Source organism: Dioscorea cayenensis, chromosome 4, assembly GCF_009730915.1.
Source record: "Dioscorea cayenensis subsp. rotundata cultivar TDr96_F1 chromosome 4, TDr96_F1_v2_PseudoChromosome.rev07_lg8_w22 25.fasta, whole genome shotgun sequence".
In the NCBI taxonomy this organism is placed as follows: Eukaryota; Viridiplantae; Streptophyta; class Magnoliopsida; order Dioscoreales; family Dioscoreaceae; genus Dioscorea; species Dioscorea cayenensis.
Genome location: NC_052474.1, coordinates 19,724,052 through 19,751,568, shown reverse-complemented (window position 1 = coordinate 19,751,568; position 27,517 = coordinate 19,724,052). Strand labels below are relative to the sequence as shown.

General features: G+C 32.7%; 6 protein-coding genes across 7 annotated transcripts in view; 3 read left to right on the top strand and 3 right to left on the bottom strand.

Annotated features, from left to right (window-relative positions):
- The first annotated feature begins 822 nt into the window (after nt 1-822).
- Nucleotides 823-2,124, top strand: LOC120257854 (1-aminocyclopropane-1-carboxylate oxidase-like). The gene is made up of 3 exons (XM_039265136.1): nt 823-1,002; nt 1,088-1,314; nt 1,379-2,124. The coding sequence occupies exons 1-3, from the start codon at nt 904-906 to the stop codon at nt 1,968-1,970; spliced, it is 918 nt and encodes a 305-aa protein (XP_039121070.1). The 5' UTR covers nt 823-903; the 3' UTR covers nt 1,971-2,124.
- Nucleotides 2,125-8,832: 6,708 nt separating this feature from the next.
- On the top strand, nt 8,833-11,304 carry LOC120258007 (RNA polymerase II transcriptional coactivator KIWI-like). Its single transcript, XM_039265342.1, has 4 exons — nt 8,833-9,004; nt 9,089-9,194; nt 10,915-10,937; nt 11,022-11,304. Exons 1-4 carry the CDS (start codon nt 8,873-8,875, stop codon nt 11,079-11,081), a joined length of 321 nt encoding a protein of 106 aa, XP_039121276.1. The 5' UTR covers nt 8,833-8,872; the 3' UTR covers nt 11,082-11,304.
- Nucleotides 11,305-11,693: 389 nt separating this feature from the next.
- On the bottom strand, nt 11,694-15,285 carry LOC120259444 (inactive protein kinase SELMODRAFT_444075-like). Its single transcript, XM_039267048.1, is given in 12 exon segments — nt 11,694-11,944; nt 11,947-12,130; nt 12,219-12,371; nt 12,448-12,595; nt 12,675-12,754; nt 12,842-13,008; nt 13,116-13,364; nt 13,467-14,060; nt 14,218-14,330; nt 14,413-14,534; nt 14,619-14,719; nt 14,802-15,285. Coding segments are annotated over 12 exon segments (2,166 nt in total). The 5' UTR covers nt 15,001-15,285; the 3' UTR covers nt 11,694-11,888.
- A 5,065-nt stretch (nt 15,286-20,350) lies between these two features.
- LOC120258846 (MADS-box transcription factor 2) lies at nt 20,351-21,785 on the top strand. Of its 2 annotated transcripts, none has more exons than XM_039266293.1 (7): nt 20,351-20,647; nt 20,746-20,812; nt 20,886-20,947; nt 21,056-21,155; nt 21,257-21,286; nt 21,357-21,401; nt 21,484-21,785. In XM_039266293.1, the coding sequence occupies exons 1-7, from the start codon at nt 20,460-20,462 to the stop codon at nt 21,628-21,630; spliced, it is 639 nt and encodes a 212-aa protein (XP_039122227.1). In that variant the 5' UTR covers nt 20,351-20,459; the 3' UTR covers nt 21,631-21,785. The 2 variants fall into 2 exon arrangements, with proteins under 2 accessions (XP_039122227.1, XP_039122228.1); XM_039266294.1 differs by having other exon boundaries at nt 20,355-20,647; nt 21,487-21,785.
- A 193-nt stretch (nt 21,786-21,978) lies between these two features.
- Nucleotides 21,979-24,213, bottom strand: LOC120258845 (probable receptor-like protein kinase At1g11050). The gene is given in 2 exon segments (XM_039266291.1): nt 21,979-23,971; nt 23,973-24,213. Coding segments are annotated over 2 exon segments (1,869 nt in total). The 5' UTR covers nt 24,069-24,213; the 3' UTR covers nt 21,979-22,198.
- A 2,517-nt stretch (nt 24,214-26,730) lies between these two features.
- LOC120258751 (probable receptor-like protein kinase At1g11050) overlaps nt 26,731-27,517 on the bottom strand; it is a 3,366-nt gene continuing 2,579 nt past the window's right edge. Inside the window, exon 2 of the mRNA XM_039266187.1 lies at nt 26,731-27,513. Coding sequence (XP_039122121.1) covers nt 27,080-27,513 — 434 coding nt within the window. The 3' untranslated portion in view covers nt 26,731-27,079. The remainder of the gene's footprint in view (nt 27,514-27,517) is intronic.

Below are 27,517 nucleotides of genomic sequence, written 5' to 3'. Positions count from 1 at the left end.
ATAAAAAGAATCACATGTGCGAGAAATGCGCTAGCGAAGAAAGCGAAGAAGAAAAAGATGTTTTTATTCCAACTTAAAAGAAGCTACAAGTTGTCCTTCTAAAATTTCTGTAGTATTTGGTTGATGAGAAAGTTCCTCCAAAGTAAGCAACCAAACTTAGACCAAACTACTAAGAAAATGATGGGACGAAGAAGTCTTAATAAAATATTTATAAGAATCCAATTCCCCAAAAAGAACTCTTTTCAGTAAAAGTAGAGTCCATAGTTAGTGACATTACCTTTTATAAATATATATCATCCATTTAGATTCAAAATAATAATAATAATAATAATAATCTATATATATATATATATATTTGACAAATTAGCGATAAGTACGTTTTTATTATTTTTGCATTACAAAATAGAAAACCACTAGCTTATGCATTGATTCTTTATATATATATATATATATATATACACACACAAGATATTTATGTAATTAGATTTAATTATAATAAAAAAAATATAGGAAGGACAATGGTGATCATCAACCAGTGATAATGAACCAAGTGACATTTTTTGGGGACCAAACATTAGCTGTGTCAAGTTGAACAAGATCTTGTGAATCACATTATTGACGTACCTTTGTGATATACCATGAAAATTTATCTTATCTAAAAATTATAAATAATAAAATAAATAAATAAATAAATAATTGGTCCTCATGGGCATCCATGCTTTCCTTGGACTTTAGGTTTGTTTACACCTGAAAAATATTTAATTTTTTTATTTTCTTCCCTACAAATAACATGGAATTGTAGGACTATATAAGGACCACCTTTGGCCTTAAGAGTTCACTCATCCATTTCCAAGTTTCAGCTTTAGCTTTCATATTACCTTAAGCTTTATACTTTTTATAAACATGATTCCGGTGATCGATATCTCCAAGTTGGACGGCGAAGAGAGGTCCGAAACCTTAGCAAAAATCCACAATGGTTGTCAAGAATGGGGCTTCTTTCAGGTATATATATATATATATATATGTTGTGTTATTCTTTGGTAATGTGAGCATATAAAAATGATTTTGATTAATGGTTTGTATATAGTTGGTGAACCATGGAATTCCTGTGGAATTGCTTGAAAGAGTGAAGAAGGTTTGTTCTGACTGTTTCAAGCTTGAAAGGGAGGAGAAGTTCAAGGACTCTGAACCTATTCATCTTTTGAATGAAATTGTTGATCAAGGCCAAGATAAGAAGTCGGAGAATCTTGATTGGGAGGATGTGTTTGTACTTCACGACGATAATCAATGGCCGTCACAACCATCAGAATTTAAGTAAGTGTTTTTATTTCGTTATCTAACATGGTATCAGAGCTAATATGTTTATGTAATATTATAGGGAAACAATGAAAGAGTATAGAGCAGAATTGAAAAAGCTCGCAGAAAAAATGATGGAAATAATGGACGAGAATTTGGGGTTAGAAAAAGGATACATCAAGAAAGCATTCAGCGGCGAAAATGGCGTGCCATTTTTCGGGACCAAAGTGAGTCATTATCCACCTTGTCCTCGGCCGGAGCTGGTGAACGGTCTCCGAGCTCACACCGATGCCGGAGGAGTCATACTTCTTTTCCAAGATGACCAAGTTGGAGGTCTTCAAATGCTCAAAGATGGACAATGGATTGATGTTCAACCTGTGACCAATGCAATAGTGATCAATACTGGAGATCAAATTGAAGTAATTAGTAATGGTAAATACAAGAGTGCTTGGCACCGAGTGCTTGTTTCAACTGAAGGTAATCGTCGATCAATTGCATCATTTTACAACCCTTCTCTTACTGCTACAATTGCTCCGGCGAAACAAACTGGTGATGATGAAAGTTCGGTTAATGTTGCTTATCCGGAGTTCGTATTCGGTAACTATATGGAAGTGTATACTAAGCAGAAGTTCATGCCTAAAGAGCCCAGGTTTCAGGCTGTTCAGGCCATGTAAAACTTGAGAGCTCTAAGGTTTGGTTATTATGGTGTTACTTTTTATATGGTGTATTTGTGTCTGGACTCTAGAGTTTGGTCTGTTACTGTTATAGTATTGTTATTGGCTTTATGTTTGGAAGGAGTGTGATCAATCCTTGCTTTTGTATGTATCATCCTTTCACTCTCTCTCTATATATATATATATATATAATATGAAAATATTTTTAGTATCTGGGTTGAGAATCTTGAGATATGAGTGCTTGATAATATTTGTGTTTTTCAATTTTGAGTCTGCCGGTGATCACGGAAGTTTCAGTTATTTTTCTTCATTTTGTTTTTTTCTATCTGTCGTTGACTCATAAATTATAAAAATTTATTGTTTTGACTTTTTTTTCTTTTAGATTGGAATCGAATAAATAAGGTATATGTAATATGTTGGGAGAATTTTTTATATTTTATTGCTTGGGCTTTTTTTTTTAAATCACAAAATGTTTTTGAAATTTAATATGTTATTCGTCATGAATTTTGGCCAATATTGTCCGATATAAATTCAAGTAAAAAAGAAATAAGTCTACTTAAAATATATTGCCCGGTAGATATGGCCTAAAAAAACAAATATATATAAAATAATTAAGGATTAATATAGATATATATATATATATAGACAAATGTCAACAAATCAGCTGACATGTTGGGCATACATGAAAAGTGTGTACACAAACACCTTATAATATCTGTGCATATATATTGATAAATGTTAACAAGTCAACGGACACATTGGACATATATGAGAAGCGTGTACGTAAACACCCTACAATATATGTGCATATATATTGACAAATGTGAATAACTCAACTGACACATCAAGCATATATGAGAAACATGTACACAAACACTACAAACATGTACACAAACTAGTCTTTTTTAAAAGGGCATAACATTCTATGCAAAGATCTAATATTAATATATTTACGAATTATTGACAATAATATTAATTTTAATATTAAAACAAAGAATCAAAATTGAAGGGAAAATAGGGCTATAATTTTTTTTGGGAAATAGAGAAAGAGAAAAAAGTAGGTTGGAATTGGATGCATATGGTGTGGATGGATATGTGCGTGTGTGTGCATCCACCATTTGGTGTCTACTTTAAATGGGACAAGTGAAAATGGACCATGGAGACTAATGGAGTGGTACTCTCATGAGGGGAGCAATTAGAAAACAAAGTATGATTAAAATCCATGCCAAAAGCCTTCTTTATGTGGGACATTTGAAGGGACACCTCCTTCTCTATCCACCCTACCTTTGCTTTGATAAAACTTTTCTATTTTTGTGCTTGCCTTATATTCATATAATTTTGCTATATGTTTTGTCATAGATACAATTACTGGAACTTCATTATATATTTTTATTGGGATGATATAGTCTATTTGACTTTTTATTTACTGTTTAACCTTTGTTTTTTCCCTTATTAGATATTTGAGTTTTTAATATTTTAATAAAATGCTGAAAATAGTTCTAACAAGATTAGCGATAGGGTGAGGAAATATATTTTTTTAAATATTAAAAGAGTTTGGAAGGACTTGCTATTACATTTTTCTTATTTATATGTTTTTAAATATTATATATATATATATATATATGTGCATATTAGGGGTATTAATATTGCTATGACATTTAAACTAATTTAAGTCGATGAAACAAGTTGATTGTTATAAATAATTAAATATGTTTATGTAGATTAGTTGGGGTGGAGATAAGAAAATTTGATTATTATTATTATTATTATTATTATTATTATTATTATTATTATTTTACAAACGTAACAAGCACATGTACTATGTGTCACACCCACCCTTCTACCGGGTAGAATGTAGCACCCATCGCTTAAAAATTCCCTTTTAACCTGAACCCGACACTGCTTTTAAAACAAAAAGCGTACTCTACAAATCACACTTTACAATTTTTCACCAAGACAGTGTTCAAATACATAAATACAATAAATATAATTACTCTAATTTTGCAGGGTACAACCGCTATAAGGTCATGACACCAATAACAAGAAAGAAAGAAATGAGGGACCCATCGCAGTCCCTGGATCGAACCCCTCGACTCGCTCTAAACCCGATCAGTAATCTAGGTTCCTCGCCTCCCGCAGCCTACAAAGACATTCACTGGCTCATGTAGTGGCTTAATAATTCCAAATACTTAAATATAGTGTATATAAAAGTATATAAATACCAACTCGCTTAAATAATTTTTCCAACTTTTTCCAAAAATAATAGAATTCTAGCAAAAATACATTTTTTTAAAGAACTTTTGAAACATAAATTCATCATAAATCAATGTCAAAAATAACTCGATAATATAAAACCATTCTCAAATCCATAGCCCCGAAAACTCTCCCCGACTTAGCCGGCTCGCGACTAGGGTCTGGGAGCCGCCAAGGTCTTCATAACCTCGACGCTGGCCCACTCGGCCCCTGTGGTGACTCCGGGATCCCGATGTATCATCCAATCGTGGCTCTACGCCTCCCACCGATCCGACAATTCAACACCCGTGTCCACCACGCCACCTCTAAAGGTCGCCCGTGGGAACCCACTATCGCAGATGAGTCCGCCTCACCGTCACCATCCAAAACCAACATGTAAATACAAAGAATAAAACAATCAGATAAATCACATCATAGGATCCTTATCCGTGACAAGCATTCACATCACGAAAATAAACATCATTTCCACAAAAAGTCAATGTCAAAAGTATAATGCAAGATAAAACCAAGAAAATCCAGATCCACGATACCATTCCTATTCCGTGAATGAAAACCAATTCCACAAATATTGTTGGTAAAACATTTTAAAATGCTCACATGATTTCACAAATCATTCCAAATCAAAGCATATATAACCATAAAAAATAAATACATGAATTGAATAATTAAATCACATATACATGTATTTTCACTATTCACAACACGTATAATTATACTGAACCCGATGTATCAATACGATTGTCGGAACATCAACGGCAAAGTAAATATACGTATATTTTTAACCTTATACGCAAATTAAAACATGATAAAATGAAATACTTTAAATAATTATTTCCAAAAATACTATCCATTAAACAGCTTATTTCAAAATAATAATAATTAATTAATTTTTTTAAAAATAATAGCCACTACCAACTCACTCCGTGTCCTTGGGTTCCTTTGCTAGACCTCGAACTCCCTCCCAAGACCGAACAACACCCTAATGTAATAATATAATAAAAAAATAAATAATATATTTAAACTCAAAAAGAAAAATATAAAAAAATAATAATCAACTCTCTATTGGGCCCACTCACCCAATCGGTTAAAATCCGACTCGTGATAATCCAACTGGCTTTCAATTGTATTTAAACCAGCTCAATTTAGGGTAAACATCGCTGAATCAATCTCAACCAACCTTAATTCCATCGAACCAAGCTTAATTGCACTGAACCAAACTCAATTTCACTGAACCAGCTTGAACCAACTCAATTCTTATTCAAAAAAATCCATTGAACCAACTTGGTTCAGCCCAAAACCCTAGCCCAAATCACTGAACCAAACCCAAACTCATCTCAACTTGATTTGACTCGCCCCAACTCAACCAAATCAATTCAACTCAACCAACTCAATTTCAACTTGGTTTGATCCAACCAAATCAACTTGGCTAACTCAACCAATTCCAATCTAACCATCATCATTAACACCTTAATCATCATCATCATCAACTTAATTAACCAAACCAAACCCTAATCTCGGTGCTACAGTAATGCTACAGTAAATCCGGCAAGAAACTCCACCAATCCAAGCAATTTCATCACAAATACAAGGTTTTTCAACACAAAAATTATTTCACAACAATTACTTTCTCATCCTCATCAATACACATTCAAATCCATAATCATTTTCATCCAATCCAACCAAAAATACATATTTATACATACACGCATACACTTGCCAAAAACAATACAAGGAAGCTTCTTACCAGTCTGTCATCCCTCCCATGAGCCTCCCTCCCGACGATCTCCAAGTCCCTCTCCTTAAAACCTCAAATTTCTTCCCATTTCTTCATTTTTAACTCTCGGGTTATCAGAAGAAAACTGGTGAGTAAGCATTTAACAACACTCAAGCTCTAGATTGTTCTCCAAATTTAACTTTCAGCCGAAATTTACATTTAGTCCCTCAAAACATAATTCCTTACAAAACAGTCCCTGAAAAACTCATGAATGGTCCCTGAATTACAAAATAGTATTCTCAAAAGATCCTTTTAAATTATCCAATGGTCCTTGGATTATAGTACAACATTTCAAAAAGATCCCTTCCATCTTACCTTTCAGCCCTTGGTTTTCAGAAACATTTCATATCAATCCTTTTTCTATTATTCTTTAACCCAAAATCTTTTATAAACTTTTACACTTAGGTCCTTGTTATTTCCACTTGGGGTTTCTCAACAAGATTACTCTGTAGAAAATTCTTACTACAACTGTAGTAATACCCTGAATATATTTTCCAACAGTTAATCACAGGTTCAGGGTATTACACTATGAGGGAATTTGACTAAAAAATTTATTAACTAATGGAGATAATAGAATAAGAAAATGTACAATGATAAGAAAGAAAGCAAATCAAAATGTTTAATTTATATATAAGTGTCATTGTAGCTAAAAGTTGGATTAGAACAAATCTATAATATCATCTACTTTATTAAAGTATCTTTTGACTCATCTTTTCTTATAAACATAGGAGATAAGACTCCTAACAAATCATGTATATGTTAGCACATATGTTACTTGATAGCCTATTCTTTCTTTTTATTTCGTTTTCAATAATCTTCAATCTCTAATCTCTATTTGGGATTCTAAATAAAGGTAGTATAAAGAATGTTCAAAGGATGATTCCATTCCTAAATAATCTCCTTACTAATTAAAGTTCTAAAACTTTGGATCATAGATCAAATCATGTAAATATTAATTCATATGTTATTTTTCATTATTTTTAATGTATATACATAGGACCTTCTTATCGTAGTATGACAGTTGATATTTTATTTCTCTAGTATATGTTTGTCCATAAATTTTGATATATATACAATCAAAGAGTGGGTGAATGTGAGAGCCCACCAAGATATGAACCAGACTCAATGATCCAAGCTCTGATTTTTCACTAGTTTATGTCCAATGAGAAGCACCTTGGACTCCCACACTTTGCTGTCTGTCTGAATGTCTTTTTTTCTTTTTTTCTTTTTCTCTTATTCAAAGTAAGCACAAAAAAACACTTTGATTTTATTGTTTCCTTACTAAATCAGCAATCACGCTCCTCACAGTAAAAGTTAAACTAGGTCCATTAAAGCTTAGAAACACAATCATAATATTGAAGAATGAAGGTTAGTAGAAACCTTTATTATTGTTATTATTATTTTTCAAACATGAACAAGCCACCACCAATGCACATCTTTTTGAAAAGATTTTAAATTCTCAATCTTTTATATAGGAGTTAAATACTTTAATTACTAGGCCATTGACGATGGTGACAAAATCTCTTATTATCATTTAAGATAAATGATTTTTAATTTTTTTTCTTATTTTTTTAAAGGAGCTACATGTCAGACAAGCATAAAAGATTGATAATTCTTCAAATCAAGAATTAAAAAAATAAAATGAAAATCTTTTTTTAAAAATAAATAAATAAATAATAACTTTATTGTGAGGCTCGAGAGTAATTATAAACAATCAATTCATAGCTAATGTTGGCTCCACTGTGAAAGATATTAGCATAAAACATTCATTGCCAAAATTTGAAACTCATTAGATACAGTGATAGTAACAAATCCCTGCATGTAACATGAGAGTTTGACTCCCACACCAGTGTCATCTGGTGAAGGCACATGACTGGAAGTTCATTCCTGATTATGTGGATGCCTCTTGACTAATATATGCTTATCACATTTATCAATTAAATAAATAAATAAATAACAACAATAATAAAACAACCAATTACATCAAATAAAATTGGGAGGAGATGAGTAGCAAATAAAATAAAATCAAAATCAAAACAAACAAAATGAATTACAAGAAGAGCCCACACAATCTATTAGAAGTGAATAGAAAGCAGATACAAAAGTAAAAAAAGAAGAAAAAAAATTAATTTACAAAAGAGTACCAATAACACCTAAAAAACAATCGTCGTGGATCATCCACCCCAAGCAACATTAAAAAAAAATGAAAGATTCTAATTACATAGTTGAGTCCGAAATTATATGTTATTTCACTCAAATTGGTATATAAACTACGCAGGACAAGACTACATTTGATAGTTACAACAGAGTTTTTATTATCCTTCACCGTAAGTTTTTTTTTCAAGTCAAGATTACTAGTTTTTTAAATTAATATGCAAGGAGCCATCCACCATTTTCAATAATAATAATAATAATAAATTTTATTTTTAATTAAAATTGTTAATTAATTTTTTTATACATTATTATTTTATATAATTGTAACATCTATCAAGTTCAAAAAAAAAATTTGCTTACTTGTAAGTTCTAACATTAACTAATTCACATCATCTAATTTTTAAATATATTTTATGATCATACAAGAAAATTTAAAATTTTGATTATTTAAAGATTTTTTATACATTGCATATTTTTTTCCCAGCAATAATTCTAGGGGTTAATTTATATCCCTCAAATCACTAATTACAAATAATTGGACTAATTTTCTTGATATTTATTTAGGGTTTAAAAATTACCCATTTTTTTAAAGCCATAAAAACTGAAAAAAATTTAATTAATTAAAGTTATTTACAAATAATTATTATAATATTAATAATCAGGAAACCCTTAAAACCGAATTCGAAATCCCTTGCACGCTCTCAGTCGCAAAAGCGAAGAGATGTGGAGAAGGGGCAAGAAGCGAAGCGACGGCGAGGGCGCCGGCGGATGGGGAGGGGACTCCGACATGGCGCCGGCGTCGAAGAGGGCCAAGGACTCCGAGGACGACTTCGATGGCATCGTCGTTGGCGAGGTTGATTGGATGATCCTCTCGGTGTTTTCCATTTGATTTGATTTGATTTTTTTTTCTTGATTTTCATTGGTTTTTTTATGGTAGATTGGAAAGAACCGAAGGGTTTCGGTGAGGAGTTGGCAGGGCAGGGTCGTGGTTGACATCCGAGAGTTCTACGTCAAGGATGGGAAGACCCTTCCCGGCAGGAAAGGTATCATTTTTGTGGTTATGGTTTAGTGTTTTAGTTTGATTTTTCTTGTTGAATTGGCTTCAATGTTGTTGATTTTGAGGATAGGGAATATAGGATTCAAATGGTGGCATTTTTACTGAGCTTAGTTGCTACTATATGCTTGTTCTATTTGCTATGGAAAATAGGGTTTTTAATGTACAAATTACAAGTTGAACTCTGGTGAGCTTGAATTAGGCTTTGAGATTTATAAAATTGGTCTTATTCGAAAATTTGGTTGAATGATGCAATTTGGATGGTTATATCTTTACTATGCATGTCAAAATGTTTGAATTTGTTTGAGTCTCTTGCAAGTGGTGGCATCCAAAGTGTAGCTTGTTTGTTGGTTATACTTATATTCATCGATGATAGGTAATTTTGGTAAAGATAGATATATAATCTGTTTGTTGGTTGTGCTATAAACAATTAGGAGAAGCTTTTTATAGTTGATGGGTTATACTTAATATTCATTAATATTAGGGTATTCTAGGTAAAGATAGGTATATAACCTGTTTGTCGGTTGTGCTATGAACGAACAATCAGGAGAAATTTTTATAGTCGATGAAAATGGTTAAGCATCGAGTCCTATAAGCAACAGAATAAAATAATGGAAAGAATACAAAGATGGTAAGTTTTATTGCCGTTAGGTTGATTTGTCAAATTAGATATTTCAGAGTTGCAGCATATGAAGCATATGACACCAAGACTGAGTGAAGTGGTTCTAGTTCCGGTAGTTATATGATAGTGATAACCTTGGATCACTGTTAATGATTTTGAAAGAATTCCTATATTCAAGGGCTTTATTCTGTATGATAATCAATTGAGGATCAATGTGGAAATAAGTGAGGTCATGACAAGAATTTGAGGGGGGAGGATTGTCAAATGAAAGATCAAATAATTTGATAGAGGTGTAGGAAATTCTGGTAGGAATGGCAGTTTGCAAAAAGATTGCTCAATGATATTATTGACAAAAATAAGCACTTGTTGACAAGTCTTCACTTTAACTATTTTACTGTCAAAAGCAATGTAATATGGAGGGACTGATTTTGGATGAACATAGAAATTAACTGAAATGATGGGGAAGAAAAGGAGTCTATAAGTTAAAGGCCTTTATTGATGTGAAGAAGATGGGAAAGCAATGTTGTGAATTTGCTCTTGAGTTATAATCTTTCAGATAATTGCTGCCAAGATTATTTATTCCTCTAAGAAGTCATGTTAGAGGGAATATCTTCTAAACCTTGTATATGCAAACACAATGGAATATTTAAAAAAAAAATTGTGTGTGGACAAAGGCATTTATTATGTGTTTCACAGCTTGGTATATGAAGTATTGTTCTTTTGTTTTAACAAGTTCATGTACTTTATACTTGAAATCATCAATAAACAGAAGCGAGATCTGATTCTTATGTGTATAATGCTACTGGATTCATTGTTGTCTTGATTCCTTAGAACCATCTCAGCTTTTATCATGTTTTTCTTTTCTCTCGTTGAATCATCTGGGAAGTAGCTTTTCATTGTCATCACTAAATGATATTAAATGTGCTGCTTTGTTCATTCTGTTTTAGATCATTAGACAATTCATTTCGTCATTTTTTTTTTATTTGTATTTTTTTACATTGTTTGGCTTTGGCCAGTAGGTTTTTGTTCTTAAACATTCAACTCTATATATAGACTTATTCGTTATATTATACTTTTTTCCTTTCAGGTATCTCACTACCAATGGATCAGGTATTCTTGTTATTTATCATTGTTTTCACCAAGCTATTTCTTCATTTATGTTCTCGATTAACCTGTTCTTCTCTCAATGTGAAGTGGAAAATCTTGCGTGACCACATCAATGAGATCGACAAGCTTGTGAAAGAGAATTCCTAGTTTCAGTCCATCACCAACTGCACCCAAGATTTGTTTCTTTGGGCTCTTCACCATGTCTGTTGACAATGTGTTCTTTTGATCTTAACTATGGATTTCATATAAACCTAGTATAAAAAGACTGGTAACTGGTTACATGAAATGAAAAAGACTTCTTGTTGGCATGGATCTCCATGTGAATTTGGGCAAAACTTTTTATGATTAACATTCATTCCCTTGGTTTTTATGGCCATTTCTCTTCATCCTTACTTTAGCATTGGCATTGTTGTGAAGAAAGAGAAGGGAATTTAGAAAATGAAACACAAGATGAAGTTTTGTGCAATTGAATTGCTCAGTAGGGATTGGAAATCATGGAAAAACTCAAGTGGAGGTAGATATACCATGATAAATATTTTGTAATAACAAAGAGTTATTTTTTTCTTTTCAATAAAGTTAAACACACTTCGATTTAAGGTAAAGTTATACTTGAAGTAATTGTCCAAATATTGGCAATCTTATGGTAAATTCATGTTGCTAATGGAAGTTGTATGATTTGGAGCAAAAATTTCAAACTTGAGTATTATGATAGGTTTTCAGAAAATGTCTTGTATCAGACATCAGTGCCTCAAATTATGATACATTAATCATATTTTTTTTTTTAATCTTTTTCTCATCCTTCACTTGACAAAGGTTCAGTAGACAAAATTCTGATAAAAAAAAACTGGTTAACCTTACAAACAAACAGGCCGAGATTAAATCAAAATGAACATAGAAAACACTCTGTACAAACAATTAAGCGATTCAATCTGAAACAAACAATGCATTCAATGATTAGACGAAGCTGGATGATCTACTACACCTTTCTTGCAAGTACTCATCCAAAAAGTCTGCTCTGTGCTGTTAGTAGACAGTGAATTATCATCGACATCTAACAATGCGAGAGTAAGATGAGATTTGATGTCAAAATCTTGTTTATGTTCTTCGTTGTCGACCCCATCAATCTCTTCCGAAGACTTTGCTTCTGATCTTGCCCATTTAACAATTTCATCGTCTCCTTGGAGTAGTTTCAAGACCTATAACAACAAAGAAAACGAACCATTTCACTCATACAATTTGCTCGGTACCAAACAACCAATTCCTGCAAACCAAGACAAATCTTACAGTTGCTACTTGAGGTCTACATCGAGAAGCACGACGAATGCAGAGTGAAGCAGCAAGTGCCATTCTCTCCATTTGATCGATATCGTATTCATCACTCAAATGAGGATCAACAAGCTCTTTCACCTTATCAAGATCATTAAGGACCCGCTTTGCCTAGCATCATTATATGAGGATGAATTCCAGTTGATCGATTGAACTTGAATTTATTGATTGTCAGAAAAACACTTACCCACATTACTAGACTTTCCTCACCCTTAGGACATCCTGTTCTGATTGGCTTCCTTCCCGATAGGAGCTCGAGAAGCACAACACCGAAAGCATAGACATCGATTTTCTCATCAACCTTACCATAAATGAGATATTCCGGAGCCAAATAACTGCAATACAAAGATACTATCTATAAATTACGGCATATAGATTCACATGTTTCGTGAGTGCATCAGATAGGAAGCAAACCCGAATGTCCCTACGACATCACTACATGTTAAATTTGGTGCTGATGATAACGCCCACTTTGCAAGCCCAAAATCAGCAAGCTGACACAATCAAACAAGAAATTTCAGAGTAAACAAGACGAACATGATTTTATAGCATTTTGGTTGAGCTAAATAGTAAATGCAGACCTTAGGCTGAAAATCGTCAGAGAAAAGGATGTTCGAAGATTTTACATCTCTATGGATCACTGGCTGAGAATTGCTGCCACAATGCAGATAATCAAGTGCCTCAGCGACACCGATGGCCACCTTATATCTATTGACCCAACTCAGCGCATTACTCTTCTCTTTCTCACCTAATAGTCGAAAAGAAAACGATATATAATGGTATACTGAGCATATGGAGAGAAACGGTAATTGTAAATGCAATTAGATAACTGATGAAGAACAGTAAATGGTTTACCGTGAAGAACTTCTTCTAAGCTACCTCCTGACAAGAAATCATAGACCAAGATAAGCTTGTTGTTTTCGAAGCAAAAGCCGAAGAGGGAGATGATGTGCTTATGATTCAAAGTGGTGATAATTTCAATCTCTGAAACAAATGCTCTCAATGCATCTGAAGACGGCTTCAAGATCTTCACTGCTAATTCTTTGCCATCCGGAAGACAGCCCTTATAAACTCGACTACTTCCCCCTTTCCCTATCAACTTCTCTACAAAGATTATCACATCAGAGAGAAAAAGAAAAATCAAAAACTAAATCAAACACTAATCACAAATTAAAATTTAATACATTCACAACACTAAGAACAAACCCTGCGAGAAGTTTGATGTCATTTGTGTGAGTTCTTTGAGGTCAAACAATCTGCAAACTGATGAATACTTCTCTTGGAGAGACTCTAGCTCCTTTGGTAGCTCACAGATGACATTTTCAATTTTATCAGAGGAATGTGATGAATCAGTTTCTACCGAAACTACAGATCTGGTCTCATTATCACTAGCAGACGTGTTGTCAATTTTCGACTTAATGTGTTTCTGATCTGAGTAAAGTATAGAACATGCAGAGTATCGGTTGGACAGCCGCATTGCCCATCGAATCATGCTATTTTTAGGCCCAACTTTTGAAGAAGTTATCTTATCATTGAGTACTGCATTCCGAACAAGTTTCCACCGGGGTCGTAGTTCTTCTTTGCTCACAGATTCAGGAGAGCAAACCGATGAATTCTCATCAACCTCGACAGTGGCACAACTGGACTGGCTCATACTATCGAAAAACTCCGAACCGTGAGACGACCAATACAAAGCATTAGAGTTGATCTCCGCATCACTTTTGCTTGTAAACGAGCATTCTGAATCAGTGCGCTTGTGCTGATTTGATTTCTCATTAATTCTTACAGTTTTGCTCATCTCTGTGGTTAATCAAACATAAAAGAAAATTTTTACTAACAAATCTTGTTTTTAATTTCCTCTTTTTACCATCAATCTAAACACAATATCAATTCTTCAAAACAACAAACAGCATGCAATACTACAAAAAGGAAAGAAGAACAGTAACAAAGAACAAACCTAATGCTGGCTTTTGGAAGATGATTTTCCCACAGCAAACAGCCAAGACTGAGCAATCACAAGCCATTTTCTTTGCACAATACTTTGCAATTGATGTAGATGATGAAGATGCCCTAAATGCACATAATCACATCACACAACGAACACAAGAATCAAAATCCAAAACCAATAAAAAAAAACTCATGAAAATCTCACCCAATCCCTCTTGAATTCTTAGCAATCCCAATCACAAGTTTGGCAGCCCCAAAGCATTGAGCCTCTTGAACCAAAGCCTTCCGAACTGAAGCCCCTCTACAAATCTTCAGCTTCAAATCAATCTACAAAACTCAAAAATTTCAGGGAGAAAACAACAAATGCAGCTCAAAATCAATTGACCAACAAAAAAAAGACTAAAAAGAAACCTGTTTCAAATTGCAGAAACCTTCATAGACAGCAAGCATGGCATCAAAATCCTTCATCAGAGAGAGCAAGTTGGGAACTTTTGCATCAAAACCAGGTCCATCTACAGGGATTAAACCCAAAAATCAAAACTTTAACCGAGTTTAATGGAAAAGATCAAAACTTTGGTAGAGAATGGGGCACACCATTGGAAGATAGAATAACATGGAGGGCAATAAGACGGTCACCAGAGACAACAAGGTTGAAGAGGGCCCAAGTTAAGAGTTCCCTACTCTGCGTGTCCAGTTTAACACCAACAACAACAGTCTTATTCTTCTTCTCAGATTCTTCTCCTTCTCCTTCTTCTTCTTCTTCTTCTTCTTCTTCTTTAGTGACAACCTTCATATTTGCTTTGCTGCTTTCTTGTTTCTCTTTCTCTCTCTTTGTTGTTGGTCTTTGAGGAGGAGAGTGTGGTGTTTGTTCAATAAATGGTATTGTTTAAGGGGATGAAAACGATGAGTGATGATGATGATGATGGTGGTGGTGGTGATGGAGTATTGGATCACATGAGAAGTGGAGATAATTGGTTGGAAGTTCTCTGAAAACTCCACCATTTTCTCCCTTGCTTACAGGGTGTGTGCACTTGCCCTCTCTCTCTCTCTCTCTCTCTCTCTCTCTCTCTCCTCTGTGTGTTGCTGCAGAATTAGAAAGTGATTAACTATACTCAATCTCTCTCTTGATGTGTGGTTTTGGTAATACTTTTATTTAAAAAAAAAATTTGATTAATATATATAGAAACATTTATTTTGTTAATATCTTAAAATAAAACCATGCTCATTTAAAAAGTAAATATATTTATCTAATTTAAGGGCCAATTGAAAAAGAGTGATAAATACATGTCTTTATAAATATATATATATATATGAACTGTTTTTATAAAATAATTATTTATAAAAATTATTTATATTTAAAAACATGTTATTTGTATAACTTTTGTATTTGTTCATTTCATAATAAAGAATTATGTGGCTGTCTGTTAATTAAGAAAGTGATTGACCATACTCAAATCTGTGTCTGCCTCTCCTATCAAACTGCCTTAGATTAAGTAAGTTGTTAACAAACTCAGTTTTCTCTCTTGATATATCATCTTATTATTTTTGTGTTTATTCTTCATGGCAAAACTTTACTTTTTCTTTTTTTTTTCTTTTTCTTTAAATCAATAAAGTGATTAAACATAATCAATTTCCTTTCTTTCTTCCTCACTTTATATATGATAATTTTGGGTGTATATATAAACTATTATTCATGATATTTTGAATATTCAGTAAATTTTATTATTTAAAAATATTTAAATGTTAAAATTTTAAAAACAAAAAACAGAGATTTAAAAATTTTCAAATTTAAAACCTCTCAAAAATAATACAAAAATAAAAAATAAAAAAAAAATAATTGTCACCAATTTATCAAAATAAAATAAAATCATGATAACAAAATTTAATAACTTTTTTTTTTCTTTATGTATGGATACATAAATGTCATCGAAGCTTGATAGTTTTTTTAAAGAATGTACATCAAGCATGTTAGTTAAATAAATATGTCTCTATGCTTCAAATTTTTTTAAAGTGTGATGAATAATGACAAAATATAGTTACGCATCAAAGCATGCACCTTTTCTCTTTTTTCATCCCATCCTTTTCTTTTTTAGTCCCCCACTTCCTTTGATACTTACATACAAATATATATGCCAAAAAATAAATTGTAAAACTAGTAAAAACTCCCGGTATATTTTCATTTCACTCGTATAACTATATTTGACTTTTTAATTATTTTTTATATTTAGTTTTTTATATTTTTTTATCTGGATAGGGGCTCTAAATATTTGAATAGAATATTAAAAATACATTTGGCACCTATAGCGATGGAGAAGAAGCTAGGTGCTATCACAAATGTGAAGGGAGCCGGTTCATTCCCCTTAAGCTCAAGAGTAAGTGCAATGGTTTAATCATGAACACTATGAAACAAACCTAAGCATGACAACACAAGCACGAGCACATCGCCAATGATAAAAAAAAAAATAATAAAATAAAATAAAATAAAATAAAATAAAATTTATAATTTTATAATTTTAATTAAATTTAATTTAAAAATACAAAAAATTTGACCATCATCAATGTTTTTTATGATTTGATGAATTTGAAATATTTTTTAGAGAATTAAAAAGGTTAACTGTTACTTTCATATCTATATATCAATATACATATATATAATCTGTATCATTTGTGAACATATGTACATTTAAAATCTATTGATGTCTATGGACACTATTGGATGTTGATCTAATGGCTCCACTCCTCCTAGCCTGATTTTCCCAATCCAAACCTTACCTATCACTTTTATCACTCCTCTATCTTACTTTTTTATTGTCAATCGTCGTTCTGACCTGAAGTATATATATGTACGGTTTTTGGAATTTTTTGGTATATGCCCCAACCATGGTTAGGATTTAACTCTACTCTAGTTGAGTTAAACTTTAGGTATTGGAAATACTCAAAGATGTGTGCTATTATGTTTGCATGCATTGGATCTTTGTTCTTAACCACTCATATGTGATGTTTTGATAGAAAAGGACACAACCAAAAGTTACATAATTAAAATAAACTAATTTAAGGGGAACCTTTACCAACTCTTCATCATCACTTTGCATTACTATTATTATTATGTTTTTAATAAGGGTTTGAATATTTAAATGTTTAAATTTTGGATATATATGGGTGCGTTGACTAAGATAGTGTGCCACATTTGTATCTCAAAGATATCACTCTCATTTTTAAACAAGCTTTGTGGTTTTGGTGCATTTGTTTGTAGTTTTATTAAATTCTTTGAGAATGATCCAATGCATGATGGCATTTGCTAAGTTTTGAGTTTAATTATCATTAAAATATACCCGTCATAAAAGTATACTATCCTTAATGAAATTTATTATTTAGTTAGAACAATATGTAGATACGAAGTTATCACCATAATTTAGTTTGCATCTATTTTATTGACAAAGAAAAAAAAAATCTAACAATCTTAATGAATCATACTCAAATCAAATAAATCTATAGTAATTAATATATTATATTATTTATGTATAATAATGTTTTTTAATATATTTCATATATATAATAAGTTTATGTTTTATGGATATTTTTTTTTAATTGTTTTGTATCTTCTCTTCTCGGAAGTTGTCTTTTATTCGCGCTTCTCTTAATAATTTATGATTTATTCACTCATCAAATATATATATAACTAAACGTTATCTATGGATGTTCGACAAAAAGGTAGAGAAAAAAAGTTGATGAGAGACATAGGTACAAACGGGGTGGGAAAAAAATTACAATAGAAGACAAAACAGTAGCAAAAATTTGTATCGAGTGAAAGAACGGGTGTGAGAAAGTGTTGATTTGTTTTAATAGTTTTTGCTATAGCACTTGTTGGAATAAGCTTCAATGGTTAAAATTGATTGTGATATTATGCATCTAACGATTGTATGGTTAAGATTAAATTAATGTGTATCTTACTTTATTGTAAAGTAATGAATCTGGTCAACTAATAGTGACCATTGGATGATAATCTAACGAGTCACAATGAATATAGGTAGATTTCATATCTATGGACAGTCATGCATAATAAGTTTATACATAACAATATGATTTCTACACATAAAAATAAAAAGATATAGTACATATATGTGAATTAATTAGATGGCAGGATCACAGGGTCATTTAGGATTGAGGAACAAGTAACATTTATAATAAATTTAAAATAAATAGATAGATAAATAGAAAAGGCTGAAGGTACATAGTGATGATGGGCCCCACAGAGCCCAAGAAAAAAAAGAAAACTAGAAAATGGAGAGACAGCACTCAAATGTACTATCTGACAGTATGATGCTGACTTGACATCATCCTCTGTTTTTTTCTTCTTTTTTAATTATTAAATCATCCTCATTAATAAAATCTTCACTCATTAATTGAAAAACATAATTTAATGGGTTTGAGAAAAAAAAAAATCTAAACAATGGTTCATATTTAGTGATTTATCATCATATCAAGTCAATGATCCTCACTTTTTTAAAAAAATAATAATTTAGTAAAACTTTCTTAAAATTGCATGAGTGATTCAAAAATAATAAAAATAAAAAATTATATATGAAGTTAATAGAATAAAAATATCTTACCAGCCATATATCAGATAAGCCACATACATTAATAAAAATATAATTATGGTATCAATTAAGGCATTTAAAGCTTTTTATAATATAATTAAATATAATATTAACTTGATATAATTTTGTTTATTTTTAATAATTGAGATAAAAATCATATAAAATAAAATAAAATAAAAAGACTAATAATTAGGTGAAAGTACGAAAGAGTGTGATAGAGATTGGCCCCATCTTCAATAAAAGAGAAGAGGAATATAGCAAGTCAAGTCAGTGGCTTTGAAAATCACTCACTTCCCTAGCTACTTCTTGTATGAAAAATAAACATTTTTAAATAAATAAATACATATATATATATATAATATTAGCAATTTTTTAATTTATTTAATTTATATATTTCCTCATTTTGGGGAGGTAGTACTCCAACTTTTAACCTCACATGCAAATGGTGCCATTTTTGCATGTGTTCTTGTTGATACCCATGACTTTATCATTGCTCTCTTTTAACTTTACTACCTTTTTTAATTATTCATTCATTTTTAAGAATAAAACGTGTTTGTTGAAGGCCTCTTTCAATATGTTCTTTCTCTGTTTCAGTTTAATAATTTCCAAAGGGTTGATTGAAAATTATACTATAATAATCTCATTTTTCTTAATGATAATTTCATAGCGTTTCCCCTATTACTTCCTTTATTTCCTTTTGTTTATTTATTTATTTACTTCCAATATTTTTATTCCTTCAATGAGAGTTACCTTTAAAATTTGATTTTTAATAACTTTATAAAAACCATAGGTGAAAGTCTACAATTGATTTCTAAACTATATCAAAATATTTATTTAAATAGTTAAGCCTTAAAAGAATCGCTTTATTATTATTATTATTATTATTATTATTATTATTATTATTATTATTAAAATTAATTGTTCAGTGCATGTGTTTTTTTAATAAAGTGGATAAACCACGAATTCATTACTTAAATAAAAAAAAGCACAAAAACCAGACAATAAAATCAAACCCAAAAACACCAGATCACCCGGGATGAAAGACAGGATATCACATGTGTTTTCACCCTGCGACATGAATGAGAGTTTATAGTTGATTTTTAAAGTTTTAAACTATATCAAAATATTTATTTAAATAAGTAAATCCTACAAAAATCACTTTAATTTTTTTAATTAATCATCCAGCAGGTGTGCTTTCACTCGGTGGCAACAATGATTTTGAGCTACAAGCATATATCTATAACCAGAAACCCATTACTATTACTGTATTTTATCAATGGTGCAATACATTATCCATCTAATAAATTATTTAATTTTAATATTTTTAAAATAATTATTCCCCTCGTTTCCCATTTCCCAACATAGCGTTTCCCTATTCCAACATAACAGTTTGATTACCCGCGCGTTTAGACAACAAACAACCTGATAAGCAAAAGAGCTTCTTTTAATAGTTTGCTCTCTCTCTCTCTCTCTATTTCAAAGCACACTTACTGAACTCTTTGAAAGCAACCATCCCTCCATGCCTTGTATAGAAACCATCACTCATCTCTCCTTCCTTATTAATGGACCTCTCCTTTCTCCATTCCCAAGTTGCCATCTTTTCATCCCTTCATCTCCTTCCTTGCTTCAATTCCTCTTCTTTCTCAGCCAAACCATGGGTAGAGGAAAGATTGAAATCAAAAGGATTGAGAACTCCACAAACAGGCAAGTCACCTTCTCCAAAAGAAGAAATGGGATCATTAAGAAAGCCAGAGAAATCAGTGTTCTTTGTGATGCTCAAGTCTCTGTTGTTATTTTCTCCAGTTCTGGCAAGATGTCTGAGTATTGTAGTCCATCCACATCGTCAGTTTTTTCTTTGTTTCTTTGGTTATTTTTGTTTTGTTTTGTTTGGTTTGTGTTTTTTAAGGACTGTGATTTTTGTTTTTGTTTTTGGATTGCAGGTTGTCTAAGATGCTGGAGAAGTATCAGCAGAACTCAGGGAGGAGGCTCTGGGATGCTAAGCATGAGGTGATTCTTGTCCTTTGTTTGTTCTTACCATTATTAGTGGTTTCATGAGGTTTTCTTGATGGTTTTGTTTCAGAATTTGAGTGCAGAGATTGATAGGGTGAAGAAGGAGAATGATAACATGCAGATAGAGCTTAGGTTTATCTCCTTCTTGTCTTATTTGTTTGATTATTGATTTAAATAGATTTTGTGATTAATTATGGGTGATTTTTTTTAAAAAAAAACTTTTTTAAAATCTTGTGGAAGGCACTTGAAAGGAGAGGATTTGAACTCTTTGAACCCAAAAGAGTTGATTCCAATTGAAGAAGCTCTGCAGAATGGGCTCACTAATGTCAGGGATAAGCAGGTTTTCATAAAGTTCCTGCTTTCATATTTCTCCATTAACAATTCCTCCTTTTTTTTTTTCCTGTTTATAGACTAATTTTTACCCCTTTTTTCATTGTGCAGATGGATTACTTGAAGATGCTAAAGAAGAACGTATGTATAAATCTAAGTCTTTTTTCTTGTTTCATTTTTGGTGATGTAAATGGGCTTGTGTTGTTTTCAGGAAAGCTTGCTGGAAGAGGAGAACAAAAGACTCAGCTATATTTTGGTAAATCACTTTTTTTTTTAATCAAAATAAACACACAAACTCTTTTGGTTTGTCTTTGATTGTTTGTTTTGGTTGTCATTAGCAGCACCATCAGCAGATGGCCATGAATGGCAATGTGAGAGACATGGAGCTTGGATATCATCAAAAGGACAGGGACTATCCTTCCCAGATGCCAATGGCTTTCAGAGTGCAACCCATCCAGCCCAATTTACAGGAAGACAAGCAGTAATAAATAGTCTCTTGTATTCATGTATTAAATTTCTGCAGAAATATGTGGCCTGAACTTTCACTTTTGTGTAATTTCAGTACTCTCTCTGAACTCTGTCAAATGAATTTAATTTGTTGTTTGTCTGATGCTCTAAATCTGCAGATATATTCACAATCTTATGAATTTTCAAATTGAATTTCTGCAGAAACAATTCTGACCTTCTACTATAACAGCAATGAATTGAATTCTTGTGTTACTTTCATACTATAATGGAGTGTTTCTGTTTATACAGTTATTTGTTGAGTTCTATTGAATTTCTGCATGTATCCTATGCACAATGATAGAAGTATTTACCAACTGTTAAAGTTTGAACAGCATATCATGCAATGATTAGTATTATGAGCAGTTATTTATACAGAAATGATTCTGAACTTGCACATTGGTATCAAAAGAATACAATTCGCAGTTAGTTCAGTGCTCAAAATCTACATAAATATTTACAACCTTGCACATTTCATAAGCACAATGCAGTGCTAAAATCAAATCACAAACAATAGCAAAACAAAACCAAAATAAATTTTGGAGCTTGCTACCTCAACATATCTCCCAAATTCAAGGAAGGACCACTCAGCATTGGCGAAGTAACAGTGAATGTATTCCCATCAACAAGAACAGGGCCATACCCAAGAGGCAATGGCCGATCAGGCAATGAAGGAAGATCAATATCTCCTTCCAACATCTTCAATGCATCAGCAATTGTAGGTCGCAATGCAACCATAACATGAGCACAAAGAACTCCGACCATCAAGAACCTCACCATAATCCCTTTCGGGTTCACCATCTCCTCCCCGGTCTCAACCAAACACTCATCCAACACCTCCTCAGCCTTCCCCGCCTTAATCAATGTCCAAGCCCAATCAGTAATCAACACCATATTCGAAGAAGCCGATGTATCTAGAGCCTTTTTTCCGCTCATAATCTCAAGTATAACAACACCGAAACTATAAACATCACTCTTCTCTGTCAATTGTCCATACAATGCATATTCTGGAGCTAAATATCCATGAGTTCCGGCAACTCTGGTGGTGAGATGAGACTGGCCTTCTTTGCTCTGTCTTGCTAATCCAAAATCTGCAACTCTAGCTCTCATCTCTCCATCAAGCAAGATGTTTGTAGCTTTGATATCTCTGTGATAAATGGCTGGTTTCACTCCATAGTGCAAGTAAAAAAGACCTTTTGCAACATCTAGTATAATGTTCTTCCTCTGAGGCCATGTGAGCTTGGGACGCTTGTCACCATCGATGAAGATGTGGTTCTCAAGGCTGCCGTTTGGCATGAGGTCGTAGACGAGGTAGCGTTGGCGGTCGTGGTCGTCGGTGATGCAGCAGCCGCGGAGAGGGACGAGGTTGCGGTGGCGGAGATTGCTGATGATCTCAACCTCGTTGCGGAACTCCTCATCGCCTTCGAAATCGGAGTCTAAGATTCGCTTCACGGCCACCGGAGTGCCGTCGGAGAGGACGCCTTTGTAGACGACACCGTAGCCACCGCGGCCGATGAGGTTGCGTTGGGAGAAAAAGGAGGTGGCTTTCTCGAGATCTCTGATCTCGAACCAGATCGATCCAGTGTTTGGTCGTAGATGAGATCGAGAGCTAGGGTTTCCTTCTTGATCGAAGACCACCATAGCCATCGCCGCCGCCGCCGCCGCCGCCTTGCGGCGGCGTGACCACCAAACATAGAGAACGATGAAGAAGGACATGAAAAGAACACCGAGGGCGGCGCCAATGGCGGCGTAGAGGACGGCATGGGAGCGGTGATGGGAAGAAGGGGGAGAGCTGATGGCGAGGCCCAAGATGCAGGCGGCGACAAGAGGGTTCTCCGGGCCAACAGAGTTGGATATGCCAGCGGCGTAGAGGACGGTGAGATAGAAGCAATTCTCGACATGGGAGGAGTTTCCGTCAAGAGCGGCGAGACGGGAGGAGATGTCGAGGCCAGCGCGGTAGCAAGGGCCGCAGCTAGTGAGATCAGGGGGGACGGAGGAGCAGGCAGAGTCGAGCTCGGTGGAGTTGCCGAGCTTGGAGATCCAATCTTGTTTGGTCTGTATGGAGGCGCAGAAGTTGGGGGAGATGACGAAGTAGGAAGGAGAGTAGAAGTGGGTGGAGACGAGGTTGGAAGGGAGGGAAAGGGAGGAGAGTTGGGATTGGAAGGTGGAGAGGCAGGCGATGGATGAGTTGAGTGAAGGAAGACGGAACTGGGAGGTGGAACGGAGACGAAGAGCGAGGGCGATGCCGTAGAGGCTGAGGAGAGTTTGACGGCAGTCGGTGAGGTTGGAGGTGGAGGGGATGCAGGAAGTGCGGTCCCATGGGTAGAGTGGTGACGTAGGACAAGTTTAAAGGACATGATGAAGATGAAGATGGTGTGATGGAGAAGAGGAGGAAGAGCAGGAGGAGGAGGGAAGCCATTGGTGGCGGCGACGAAGGCAGTCGGCAGTGAGAGAAGGAGGGAAAGGAAAGAGAAGTGGTTTAAAGGAGAGAAAGAAGGTCAGAGAGGGTGGCTCGTGGTTGAGGAGAGAGAGACTTTTTTGGGAGTTCTAGGAAACAAGTGGAGTCGTTGGTGTACGCAGTACCAATCACCATGTGTGATTTCTTATTTAATAATTTAAATGTACAAAAAAGAATATATAAATTTTTTTATGGAAGTAAAAAACAAAGAGTGTAAATATCAAAATGGTCAATCTATTTTTTATTTTTCGTCATTTTAGTCCTTCTAATATAAAATCTGTTTTTTTTATCTTTATATTTGCATATTTTTATCATTTAGTTGTAAAATCTGCTTTCTTTTTGTCCGCGTATTTACACATTTTCATCTTTTTTGGTCATTCTAATTCATGGAAGAACCAAAAAAGCAAATCTGTCAATTAGAGGGACCAAAAAGACAAAAATATAAAAATACGAAGACCAAAAAGGCGAAAAACGAAAAATAGAGGGATCATTTTGATATTTTGACAAAAAAAAACTATGAAAATTAAAATAAAATAAAAACTTTCTGATTTTCGGGTTAAAAAATAAAAAAACCACGTTAACAAGCTTTTAACCGTGTTAACTCATATGAGTAAAATAGTAAATTTTTTTTTTTATAAAAAATGGCATGTTACATAAAAAAATAAAAATAATTTTTAAATAAAATAATTATTTTATCCATGTGAATTAACACTGTTAAAAATTTATTTACTAAAAAAAATATTGTCTGTTATTTTTTTACAAAACTACAAAACCACAGTGTTTTTTTTTTAAATTTTTCCTAAAAACAATTAGAATAAATATATAATTAATAGTTTAATAAATATATGTCCTCACCATATATGAATTTTAGGATTTGATGTCAACCAAACAAGTTAAAATTATTAACTAAATAATATTATGTTAAAAAAAATTTGAAAAAACAATTGAAATTGATGGAAAGGAAGGGAAATTAGAGGATGTACTTTTAACACAAAGAAAATCTATGAATAGAGCCAGCAGAGCAAAGTAGGAAATGGCCCCACTTGATTTTTTTTACAAATTAATATTTATATATAAAAATTATATTTTTTAAATTGCTATTTATAATGTGGTATTTAATTATTTACAAATTAATATATAGAGTATAAAAAATTATGTTTAGAAAAATATTTGTAAATATTATAGTTTGGCTTCCTGATATTTCATAAATTAGTATATATATATATATAGTAAAAAAATTATTTTTTAAATATTTTAAAAAATATATAGTTTAGCCCTGACTTTTTAGGAATCATTAGATATAATATAAAAATATATTTTTAAAAAAATTATTCGTAAAAATTATTATTTGGCTCCCTACTAAAAATTTCTTTTTAATTGCCTTCATTGTTACGTACAAGTTACAACAAAGAGAGTTGTGTTTTATTTTTTTTTCAACTTAAATGTACTAAACAGTGATGTGTGTTGTTGTGTTAATATATTTTCACTCTCATTTTATCTGATACGAGTGTGTATAATTTGCTCACAAAATATGAATTTTTTAAAATATATCTATATTTTAACAAAATTTTTAATTTATAAGGAAAACTCTTTTCAACTTAAAAATATGATTTTATTTATTATTTTTTTCAAAGGTGAGGAAAGACACATAATCATATTGTGATGGCAGCCCTCATTTTTGTAAATTAATTAACTAAACGCCCTCTTATAAAAACCCGAAATATTTACATGTTGATATTTTATAGCAAAAGTTTCATGAGAATTTGTGATTAATTAATATGAATGGTTAGCCTTGCATGGATTTTTCTATTGAATATTAGTTGGGAAAAGGATGGGATGAGGGACCCTTGAAGCTACCTTTTTGGGGTGGCATTGACTGTCTTTTCCAATATTGGCTGGAATTTCTAGATTTCAATTATATTCAAATACTTTAAAAATAAAGAAATATGATATTTATATTCACGGGTGGTGTGTTAGTTAGCGTATAAGTTTCAATGATTCATCTTTATCTCTAATTCTAAATAATTTCTCGTTGATAATTACACATATAATAGTCGAATTCAACTTTAGTTGCTGTTTTGGAACAATTGATAAGTAATTTGAAGTATAGTTTTTTTTTTTTTAATTTGTAACATGTGAAGCATGTTGTAATTATCTCGGTCAATTGCTTAAATGTCTACGTATATGTGGGTTATTTTGGACTAGTTATATTGAAGAGGAAATTGTGTCAAAGTAGGTGATATATAGGCATACACTACTACTACTACTATTATAATAATTATTACATCATTATTATTCTATTATTTTGATAAAAAGTGATAAGCTTTGTTTTAAAAAAAAAAAAACAGACAAGTACAATGATGCATCAATTACAATGACTTAATGGCCCTCAAAAAATTTATTAACTTCTTTAAATATTGCATGTGACGATTAAACTTTTACTATATACTCAGAAAATATTTTAAAAACCAAACTGAGCTAATAGATTTCTCATGCAATCTTAAAAAAAAAATTCTCACACTGAAAATCCATAAACATTAAATAAACAATATTACTACAATATTTATACAATATTCTATTGTACTGTTGTTCATTCACTATTTTTATACAATTCCGTTGATACAAACACATCTACATATGCGTATAATGCTTGGGATCAGAATCAACAATAATGAAGTTGTGGTGGCCTTTGACGTAATCTATGAAAAAAAATATTAGGGTAAGTGGTTGATGACATCCGAGGCCAAACAAAATATAAAATTTTTCAATTGAATACGTTTTGTTTTTTTGTTTTTGGTTTTTTTAAGACACCATATATATATATATATATGGGCCTTTCTTCTTCTTTTTTATTTTTTTTTCCCAAAAAATCATGAATCAATGGGTTGCCAAATCCGTATGCCTTTCTAATAATGGATCCACAACCTGAATCAATTTGGTAACTCCCACCAGAAACTCCCTACAATAATACATCAATATATCTCCAAAGCAGTGAAAGTATTCCCCAACGGTCGATCAAGCAAAGCAGGAACATCAATATCTCCTTCCAACATCCTCAAAGCATCAGCAATGGTAGGTCTCAAAGCAACCATAACATGAGCACAAAGAACTCCAACCATCAAGAACCTCACCATAATCCCTTTCGGATTCACCCCATTCTCAACCAAACACTCATCCAAAACCTTCTCAGCCTTCCCCACCTTAATCAACTTCCAAACCCAATCAGTAATCAAAACCACCTCCGAAGAACCTGATGTATCTATAGCCTTTTTTCCAGTCATAATCTCAAGTATAACAATACCAAAACTATAAACATCAGTCTTCTCTGTCAACTGTCCATACAATGCATATTCTGGAGCTAAATATCCATGAGTTCCGGCAACTCTGGTGGTGAGATGAGACTGACCTTC

Bases quoted from the DNA above. Each gene is read 5' to 3' on its own strand.
- LOC120257854 (XM_039265136.1), top strand. From the start codon at position 904: ATGATTCCGGTGATCGATATCTCCAAGTTGGACGGCGAAGAGAGGTCC. The intron at 1,003-1,087 runs GTATATATATAT...GTTTGTATATAG, and splicing joins AAGAATGGGGCTTCTTTCAG to TTGGTGAACCATGGAATTCC. The intron at 1,315-1,378 runs GTAAGTGTTTTT...GTAATATTATAG, and splicing joins TCACAACCATCAGAATTTAA to GGAAACAATGAAAGAGTATA.
- LOC120258007 (XM_039265342.1), top strand. From the start codon at position 8,873: ATGTGGAGAAGGGGCAAGAAGCGAAGCGACGGCGAGGGCGCCGGCGGA. The intron at 9,005-9,088 runs GTTGATTGGATG...TTTTTATGGTAG, and splicing joins ATGGCATCGTCGTTGGCGAG to ATTGGAAAGAACCGAAGGGT. The intron at 9,195-10,914 runs GTATCATTTTTG...TTTTCCTTTCAG, and splicing joins GACCCTTCCCGGCAGGAAAG to GTATCTCACTACCAATGGAT.
- LOC120258846 (XM_039266293.1), top strand. From the start codon at position 20,460: ATGGGTAGAGGAAAGATTGAAATCAAAAGGATTGAGAACTCCACAAAC. The intron at 20,948-21,055 runs GTTTATCTCCTT...ATCTTGTGGAAG, and splicing joins AACATGCAGATAGAGCTTAG to GCACTTGAAAGGAGAGGATT. The intron at 21,156-21,256 runs GTTTTCATAAAG...TTCATTGTGCAG, and splicing joins CTAATGTCAGGGATAAGCAG to ATGGATTACTTGAAGATGCT.